The following is a 9,584-nucleotide window of genomic DNA, read 5'->3' as shown; positions in this document are numbered from 1 at the left end:
CGGGACCCATCGCAGGTAGCGTGTGCCCCACGTGTCGCTGCAGCTGCTCCTCCCACCGACGGTTTGGGGTGGGATCGGGAAACGTGTAACGGCGAATGGAAGATCGCCACGTGTTCCGAACGGACACCTAAGCGAGCGGTCGTCTGGTGGGCCCGCCGTGGAGACGCGAGAGTTGTCGCACGCGGTCTTTCAGTGACATGTAGGGTCGGTGGGGTGCGGTCCCACTGGTCAGTGGCTCGGCTCGGGTCCCAACGGTCAGAAATCTCTCCGCGATCACGGCGACCGGAGACGAGACGAGACTCCCGCGAGCGGTCAAAGATCTCTCCGCGGTGCCTCCTGGCCCTCCTCCCGACCTCGCCGTGCAAATTTACACTTGGGCCCCTAGAGTATTCATCAATTGCGATACAGCGTTTAAGGCTTGTTTTAGCCAACAATCTCCCCGCTGATCCCGGGTGATTGGACCAAATATTATACCGAGCCAAATAGCAATGATGTTACCAGGATACTGCGACAAACAGAGTTCATTTTACAGCTGAACTAGTTTAGATCACGCACATATTTATTTTTGTAGCATCATTTTGCTGGTATGGATCCACCGTGGGGTAAGTGGACTCGAATCTCTACCAATCGAGAAATCTGATGACCAATATATAAAAAATAAAAATTAAATATTTATGTATAAAAGATAAATAATAAGAGATTAAATATATTTTTTAATAAGAATTGTGATTTAATTTTATACTGTGACTATTTGATTAACTTGAATGAATAATAAAAATTGATAAGATATATTATAATGTATTTTATAGAAATATAGACGGATAGTATTATAGAATTTAGTGAGTAGCTAGTCATACAGTAGACTGTTTTACCCTCGGAACGATATCACTGATATGCCAAAAGGAGCGAGTAATCAATATATAACGGGGGGCTAATTTGCAGGAATGGTGGAGCGAATATAGGAGGAGGAAGCTATCAGCCAGCCCCAAAGGGAAGGGGAGACAAGAGGGGAAACACCGAGGACAAAGAAAGCGCGCGCCTGCTTCTCCTTCGTTTATAAGCGACGCCAACGCAGGCGAAGACGGCGGGGTAGAGAGAGGAAGAGAAGGGCCGCACGAGGCAATTTATAGGGAGGAGGAGGGGGCGGACAGGCCGGGCCAGGCCATTAGGGGGGCGGCGGGGATGGGGGACTCCGGCGGCTCCGTCGTGTCGATCGACGTCGAGCGCATCTCCTTCGGCGGCAAGGTCCGGCTAGCTCCCTCTTCTTTCTTGGCTATTTCTGCGCTCTCTGGGGGGTCTTTTGCCTGTTCTTGCTCGCGTTGGGTTTGGGGATGGTGAAAAGATGCCAGCTTGGTCGTATTTAGGGGTGGTTTTGGGGGAGAGGAGATTGTGTTCTTGAAATTTTTCGGCCTTGGTCAGATTTTGGTTGCATTGCTTTTGCGTTTCTGTCGCAACATTTGGTCAGTTAAGTTGTTGGTTTGTTATGTTCTTGCTCATGGGTTCGAATTTTTTCTCCCCCTAATCTTACTCGGATTATGAAGTCCGATTACGAACGACTTCAGTCAGATTGGCGAGTCCAATCCAAATATAGTTCATCTCCATGTTTCGTTCTGTGTTTTCTTTTCGCCCAATAAAACAACAGGTTCCCACACTCACGCCGTATGTTGTTTCTACCACTTGCTCTTGCAACCTGCGATTCTTGATGCTGCATTTCGTCGGCTGCTGAAGAAGTAGCCTTCTATTAGCTGCGAGATGGTGGCTTTCTCGCCGCCGCGTCTCCTGCCGGCGTCGTCTGCCTAGTGCCTACGTACGCCCTTCCATGTAAAAAAAAGTTTTAATTTTCCCTGGAGCTCACGGTTCCTGCCTGGTCATTTGGCCCTCGCCCAACCGGACGAGGATCCCTTGACGTCGCTGACGATGCTCTAAGAATCATGCACACCAGAGCAGTATGCCGGCATTAACGCCCCCTCGCCTACCTTCTGTCCCACAGTGTGCCTCGTACTAGCAGTGTCCCACGATATGAATCCCAGGCTAGTTATTGACGTAATCTAGCTCACCAATTGCCTATATTGTGCGTGTCTATTCCCTTAAATCTAATCACGCAATTTTAGCACCAAAGATTCTGACTTGCGTACTGCTCTGGTGTCCTAACCGCCGCCTTTCTTGTAGCACTTGTTTAATCAGAGGTTCTTAAATTGTCTAGTTCTTTATCTGCTTGGTTAGTCTCGTTTGGTCCTCACGAGCATAAGTTTCCATGGAGTATTTGGCTGTAGAAATTCCTTATTCGACGTATGCCCCAGAGCTTTTGGAAATTGGAAGCTCTTGACACTTATTTCTTAAAAAGGGGCGTGCTATTGTTTTGCTGCCGGTTAATTTTAGATGTTTCCATGCAACTTATTTGGCCTGTGGAACCTTCATGCAGTTTGGACAAATGTTCCTGTTTGACTGTGGACTAATGTCTGAGTAAACGGGTGAAAATATTCGTGTAGTTTACAAGTCCCTTCATGTGAATTTCTTTAATTTTCAATGGTATGCTCTGAGCTGGCAGTCAAACAATTCATCTGTACAATATTTATGTGGTAATCGCTCTTCAATGGTATGATTTGTGTTGGCCTTGGCCTATTCGTTTCTTGATAAGTGTAGTTATGGCTATTGCTTGTGTAATGGTGGAGGGATCATCCGTGGTTCGTTTTATGTTCTGTATTACTTCCCTTTGCCTACAAGCAATGGTTGTGGGACCATCACCTTAGCGCCACTACATCATAATGGAACTATTGTTCCCCTTTTCTTTTGGCTAGCATCTTGTCAGCTTTAAGTATTATATGCAGAAAACAAGAATCCTTCAATCATGAAGTCATCACCTTTGCGTCATTTTGGAGAAATCCTTTCCTTCAAGCGTCAGGGGAGGACTGCTAGCTTTTCTCCCCTGAAAGAAATATTAGAGATAGTCACCTAATTTCTTTCTTGACCGAGTTTAAAGGACCATTTCTCTTTGTATGGGTGTTTCTGGGCTGTGCCACGAGGACCGCTGACAGCTTAGTTGTAGCATGGACACATAAAGTGTATGACCGAGTTTAAAGGACCATTTCTCTTTGTATGGGTGTTAGGCATTATGCTAATTTAAATAGGTTTACTTCAATTGATACACTTCTGGGATAATCTACAACCACGTCTCCATTTGACTGCCATATGGTGCGTTCGCTAGCCTCAAACAATAGTTGATTTGATATAGTCTTAATTCAGATGCAGCATCTGCTGGACATTGGCCAGCTTGACCTTGCTTTAGTGGATTTTTTTTTATCACTTTCTTGCTTAGTAGAAGTATTAAAAACTATTATGATTTCAAGGTTGTTTCTCTTCATGCTACAAGGAAATACATTTGGCTCAGGATCCAACCATGATGTTGGTTTCTGGAGTGGTAGCCCTAAAATATCCCCTTCATTCCATGGTTATTGTTTTTTTTTTAAAAAAAACATCCATTTTGTTTGTTAGTTATTATAGGCTATTTGTGATGGTGCTTCACTTTAACAGTAATGCTTTGTTCTTAGCTGACTTACCAATCAGAGTTCCTATTTAACATAAAACTAGATACAATACTTAATCCACTGAACTTGTGGGTGGGAAAACACGGACCTTGTGGTATATGTGTTCAGTTGTTCACATCTTTTGCCAGAATCAGCAGATGCATGCCTGCAACTGTAAAATTGTTGCCTTTTGATTGTGGTGTAAACTGCAACGTGCAAAGCTCAATTTTCCTGCTGGATGAGATTTTCTTTAGGCATAAATATTCTCCCTATCTTCTTCCCCTTGTTATTTTGACTGTTTCTTTCCTCTTGTTTCTTCAGGAACATCATATACAAACGAATCATGGATCTGTATCTGTTGCAGTGTATGGTGACCATGACAAGCCTGCTTTTGTTACTTATCCAGATATTGCTTTAAATCGTAAGTACGACCTACTATTTTAAAGTATACTACTTTCCATGCAAATTATTCCAGCAATTTGTAAATATTCACTTCCCTCCCTGTTATTACTTGTTAGATATGTCTTGCTTCCAAGGATTGTTATTCTGTCCTGAAGCTGCTTCGCTGCTGCTTCACAATTTTTGCATTTACCATATCAGCCCCCCAGGACATGAGGTCAGTGGTTTGCAATTTAGTATCAAAACTAAAACTTGCATTTGGCTTCAATGTGATGCAGCCATTCGTACTTCTATTGCCCCATTTGTGCTTTTTCATTCATATTGTGAGAATCATGCAGTTAGGAGCTGCTCCAATTTCACCAAATGCTCCTATACCATCTGTTGATGACTTGGCAGATCAGGTTGCAGATGTCCTTGATTTCTTTGGGTAATCCTCTATCAGATCATGCCATAAATTTGAAAATTTACAAATGACTAATCTTGTGTTGTCTGGTTTAATTTGCTCTTTTCAGATTAGGCTCCGTCATGTGCTTTGGTGTCACTGCAGGTGCTTACATTCTAACTCTGTTTGCGGTATGTATTTCTTCAAAACCAGTGTGTTATTTATTGCTTATCCATAAAAACCTTTTTATTGAATTATGTTTTCTTTGTTGCAGGCAAAGTATAGGGAGCGTGTACTAGGTCTTATCCTTGTTTCACCTCTATGTAAATCTCCCAACTGGACTGAATGGTTATACAGTAAGGTAACTTCGCTGCAAATGGCTAAATGCCCGATTTACATATTTATGGAAACCACAGGACTGCACTAATATAGTCATATTCTCAGGTGATGTCCAATTTGCTGTATTATTATGGGATGTGTGGGTTGGTGAAGGAGTGCCTACTTCAGCGGTACTTCAGCAAGGTAGATACAGTTAGTTTGATTTTATCCATGTGGCATTTCCTTGGTTGTTCTTGAACGTGTTCTTATGGTATCTTCTAATCTTTAGGAAGTGCGAGGATGCTCTGAGTTACCTGAATCAGACATAGCGCAGGCTTGTAGAAGCGTAAGTGCCGCAAAACTTTTCCCCTTATTAATTATTCTGTTTTCTTTGAGTATATTAAATGTTAATTTATTCTCTTACATCTTGTAGTTGCTAGATCAGCGGCAGAGCATGAATGTATGGCGCTTTGTGCAGACAATGAATGAGTATGTACACATCTCACACTTGTTTATTTCAACATTTGCAGTGGCAACTTATGCCATACCGAGAAACAATCCTTAAGTGCTTCTAAATGATTTTCCAGGAGATATGACTTGACAGAACAGCTGAAGCAGCTGCAGTGTAGAACCCTGATTTTTGTCGGTGAGAATTCTCAGTTCCACACTGAGGCTGTTCACATGACATCGAAGCTCGATAGGAGATATTGTGCTCTAATTGAGGTAACAATCATCTGCATGTGTACCTGGACCTCAAGGCTCTCCAACATCTAAATTATTAGTGTTTGGCATGTGTTGCAGGTCCAAGCATGTGGGTCACTCGTAACCGAGGAGCAACCACATGCAATGCTTATACCAATGGAGTACTTTTTCATGGGATATGGTCTGTACAGGCCGAGCCAGCTTGACTGCAGCCCGCGCAGCCCCCTCAGCCCATTCTGTATATCGCCGGAGCTCCTGTCGCCTGAGAGCATGGGAGTGAAGCTAAAGCCAATCAAGACGCGAGTCAGGCTTGAAGTGTAGCAGAAGTGAATAAGGGTGGTGCAGGGTGAGAGTTTAGGCTAACCCAAGGTTCGTTGTACTGAGGTGCCTGTCTTAATTTTTGGGGGTAAAGTGAAATACCTGTTATACTGTCATGTATATATAGGAAAGATGCTAGGTTGGGGAGCTTGGGTGGGTGGTTCTATTCATTGATTTGTTGCCTGAAACCTGTAAATTGTCATACATTGTTTATCAAAAGAAATCAAAGGAAATAATAGCTGAAGATGAGGTGTACAGTTTTATGCCACTGTTCTGTCTGAAGCTTCTAGCTTATGTTAGGACTGTTGCATTATTTTTTAGACAAAGGATGGCATTGTTAAGATACTGGTTTTCAACGAAGGCATACATGCACAGAATGTGATTCCTTTGCCTACTTTGGATTTGGACTACTAGGAATACATATACAGACAGGTGCCATGTCTTGTATTTCTGTCATGTTGTAAGCATATATGCACAATTATTAAATTAAGTGGTTGCGTATTGTGCCACGTTTTCCTAACAATATTCTGCCACTGCTGCCAATACATATATTCCTCAACCTGTCTGTTGGAACCTGATATTGTGTATCTTTCAGTGTGGCCATTGTCAGATATTTTTTTTTATGATGTATAGCTACCATGCCTCACTGAATGCGCACATTAGATGAGATGATGGCGATGGATCACATGAGAGGCAATGTATCACATGAGATGATGGCTCACTGAATGCACACAATCTGCAGACCCTTCCTTCTGTGAAAGTGCTATTGCAACCACTGGATGCACGCGTGATAAATCGTTTCTGTTGCCGGTTCCTTTCCCTAATCACTCCAGCCGAGTGGTGCCACATCGACTCAGCCTCTTTCTGCAAAGTTTTGGGTTCCTTGCTCGACCGTGAGTGCAGTAGCAGGCTCATGATTTTTAGTACTTGTTTCAGAAAGGTTGTTAGCCTGTTGCTTGTGCCGCCATGTTTGTGACGCCATGTGTTCATGGTTTCCAAGTGTTGGCTGACCCGGTTCTGGATTTCTTGTGGACCACTGAAGATTTGGTAGTGTGATTTGTTGTCCCTAGGAGATAGATCTGGCCTAGTGCTTCTAGTTCTAGCCATCAACGATGGCAACACAGTCAGAGCGCATGCATGTTCTTCTGTACCCGGTGGATCCAGCTACCAGTTTATCTTCCCCGTTATTTGGAGCATAGGAATTCAGCATAAATCTATGGAAAATTATATTCCACGTGTTGTTGTGGATGATATGATCGAATCAACGCAGAAAGATAGTACGAAAATCAATAGCACTGCAAACTCAGAGCAATTTAACATCCTGCATTGTCAAGAAACTACGTGTTCTGTTCTGCAACGGTGTTGCCGTTGGAAATGCATGTTATGATCTTAGGATTTCATATGCACCTATTTTGGGTTTATGCACTTGTGTACTTTAAAAAAAATCGGTATATGTAAAACATTTTGGAAATCTTTACTATATAAAACGTAGGTTGATTCTCGCATCATATTTTTCCTTATTCTTCTCCCATCTAATACCTTTTAAAATTCGAATAATTTATTCACTTTTGCCATTTACCCTAGTCATCTAGTCTCACCGTTTTGTTACCGGCTACGGATATAGAATCAATTTTACAAATAAAAACAAATGAATAAATTAGAAGGGAAATTAGGTGATAATCTCCTCTTTTTTCATATTACATTTGAAATCAAACTACGATATCGCTCCTAACGTATTCGTTCGGTGATACTCCCATAACGCATCTATATCTCCATACATTTAATTTATATTTAATATTATCACATCCAATATTTATATTTTCGTTACCACATACTAGCACTTAGCTAGTGCAGAACAATGTTAATAACTGACTCCGCGCACTGTATGACATCATCTTGTTTAGATTTGGGAACATTAACTTCAAATGGGCCGGATTTCAAAGAATTCAAGAAATCCAAATGGGCCGGAGTTCTCAATGACGGCACCTAGTTTCGAATGGAACATAAGGTGCTTGAGAGGTTCGGCCCAAGCCCATCGTTGCACTAGCCCGGATGGGCTTCCTTTGTTGCCAAGAGTATTGCTAGCCCATGGATGCAGCGAACCAGAACAAGGGAGCATTCCGGCAGGATCGAACACGTTTGTACATGTGACAATTTCCAAGAAGAGAAAATTACAAATAATCTCTAAAAAGGCACTTGAAGTTTGCGAATACCTCTCTAGAAAAGCATTTGTTACATTTATCACCCCGTGATTATACTCTCGATGCAAAATCCTGCTAAGGATGTTTAGCAGTTCCAAGTAAACAGGTTAGACATCATATGGCAACAAACATACTTTTAGGAGGGCACTTGCAATTTCAGGTAGCTTTTAGGGTATAATCGAAGGTGATATGTCTCACAGATAATTATAAAAATAACTATATCATACGTCTATATATATGTACTTTTGAATAATATATTATTATAAAATAACTATCTTTTATATTGATTGTCAAGTATGTGACTTGTTCATGAAACTTTTTGTTTATATCATGAGATGATTATATCACACATCTATGTTCATGAAGTTCCTTCCTATCAGATTATGAATTGTGAGATTTTGTAGTACAACTTGACTTGTGTATTATGAGAAATAACTTTTATATTGTGACTGTTTATTTTTTGTTTTTTGCTTTTGGGGCTACAATCCATAATCAAAATAAAAAAAAATAGGGCATAAGAGCCTATTTGTTTCAGCTAGAGATTGTGAAAAATAACCTGTATGTTGTAGATTGTAAGAAGTTGAATGGTAAAAAGCTGGATTATACAATCTACAAAAGTTGATGGATCTCGAATTGCTGGATTGTGACAAGCTGTATGTGATGAGAGTCTATTTTTTTGAGCTTGCAGATTATAAATCATAATTCATTATCTCTAACCGAAAGCCTGAAAAGCCTAAGTCACCTTAGATCTTGCAAAACCTAGAGATGTGTTAAGGATAGAAGTAGGAGTGAGAGATAATCTATACCACTGGATTTTAAATCCAAAGGTTTAGAATAGGTGACGTAAGAATTTGCAAATTCTAAGCAACCTTATAGCTATACACACTTTTATAAATATTCGGTGACATAAATAGAATTAATTTTAGGAACAATAATAGGCAAAGCTTTTCTTATATGTAGTTAACTAAAGAACCAATTAGTTTGTCATGGTTACATCTACAGAACAACACCACTACACACATATGAACAGTTCAGCACTGTGCAACTAGATTTGGTCAAAATCTAAAACAGTTTCCCAGCGAAAATCTTGATGTCCTCGTCCTTGAACGACGGCGACGCCATCTCCCTGAACTGCCTGAGGTCCGATGTGCTCCGGCCGAGCAGCAGCGCCACCTTGGTCTCGAACACCTCACCGTTCTCCCTCCGCTCGACATCGGCCTCCTCGAGGTTGGCCTCGATGTCCTCCTGGATCTTGCGGTAGAACCCGGCGACGTTGCGGAACAGCTCGAACACCATGCCCACCTGCCCGCCGTGCTCCACCGTGTTCACCGCCGCCGCCAGCGCGCCGCTAAGGACGACCGCGCCGGAAGCCCATGCCCCCGCCTCACCGGCACCGATGAACGCCGTGGCGAGCGCTGCCGTGCCCGCGAGAGCCGGGCCGGCCAGGGCGAGGCCGCGGTTGAGCCTCAGCGCCAGCTTGCCATTTGACACATACTCTTGCTCGTCCTTGGCCTTGAGCACCCGCACGATGCCCCGCATTTCGTTCTCCAGCTCTTGGGTCCAGCCGTTTTCGGACACGGCGCCTCGCCGGGCGCCATTGATGGTCTTGGACTGAACCTGCTTCTTCTTCATCTGCCGTCTCGGCCACCACCTTGTGGGCTCTACGGTCTTGGGGAACTTCTCTAGCATGCCGGGGAGTAGCGGCAGCGGGTACGCTGCGTCGAGAGCGAGCACCCTGTC

The 9,584-nt window shown here is 42.8% G+C and overlaps 2 protein-coding genes across 4 annotated transcripts in view; one reads left to right on the top strand and one right to left on the bottom strand.

Annotated features, from left to right (window-relative positions):
• The first annotated feature begins 934 nt into the window (after positions 1–934).
• On the top strand, positions 935–6,166 carry LOC133918668 (protein NDL1-like). Of its 3 annotated transcripts, none has more exons than XM_062362653.1 (11): positions 935–1,245; positions 3,846–3,945; positions 4,043–4,140; positions 4,262–4,350; positions 4,436–4,496; positions 4,580–4,666; positions 4,750–4,827; positions 4,913–4,969; positions 5,057–5,112; positions 5,211–5,346; positions 5,425–6,166. In XM_062362653.1, exons 1-11 carry the CDS (start codon positions 1,183–1,185, stop codon positions 5,644–5,646), a joined length of 1,047 nt encoding a protein of 348 aa, XP_062218637.1. In that variant the 5' UTR covers positions 935–1,182; the 3' UTR covers positions 5,647–6,166. The 3 variants fall into 3 exon arrangements, with proteins under 3 accessions (XP_062218637.1, XP_062218640.1, XP_062218639.1); XM_062362656.1 differs by lacking the exon at positions 935–1,245 and adding an exon at positions 1,252–1,807; XM_062362655.1 differs by lacking the exon at positions 935–1,245 and adding an exon at positions 2,000–3,192.
• Positions 6,167–8,804: 2,638 nt separating this feature from the next.
• Positions 8,805–9,584, bottom strand: part of LOC133918667 (probable F-box protein At4g22030) — a 1,523-nt gene continuing 743 nt past the window's right edge. The window contains exon 1 of the mRNA XM_062362652.1: positions 8,805–9,584. This exon is cut by the window's right edge and continues 743 nt beyond it. Coding sequence (XP_062218636.1) covers positions 8,907–9,584 — 678 coding nt within the window. The 3' untranslated portion in view covers positions 8,805–8,906.

Source organism: Phragmites australis, chromosome 5 (assembly GCF_958298935.1).
Source record: "Phragmites australis chromosome 5, lpPhrAust1.1, whole genome shotgun sequence".
Lineage (NCBI taxonomy): Eukaryota > Viridiplantae > Streptophyta > Magnoliopsida > Poales > Poaceae > Phragmites > Phragmites australis.
This window is presented reverse-complemented; position numbering and strand designations above follow the sequence as displayed.

What these genes read in the sequence shown, in the direction of transcription:
- LOC133918668 (XM_062362653.1), top strand. Translation starts at nt 1,183, where the DNA reads ATGGGGGACTCCGGCGGCTCCGTCGTGTCGATCGACGTCGAGCGCATC. An exon ending in GATGTCCTTGATTTCTTTGG is followed by an intron (nt 4,351 to 4,435) that starts GTAATCCTCTAT and finishes TGCTCTTTTCAG; the next exon opens with ATTAGGCTCCGTCATGTGCT. An exon ending in CTGAATGGTTATACAGTAAG is followed by an intron (nt 4,667 to 4,749) that starts GTAACTTCGCTG and finishes TCATATTCTCAG; the next exon opens with GTGATGTCCAATTTGCTGTA.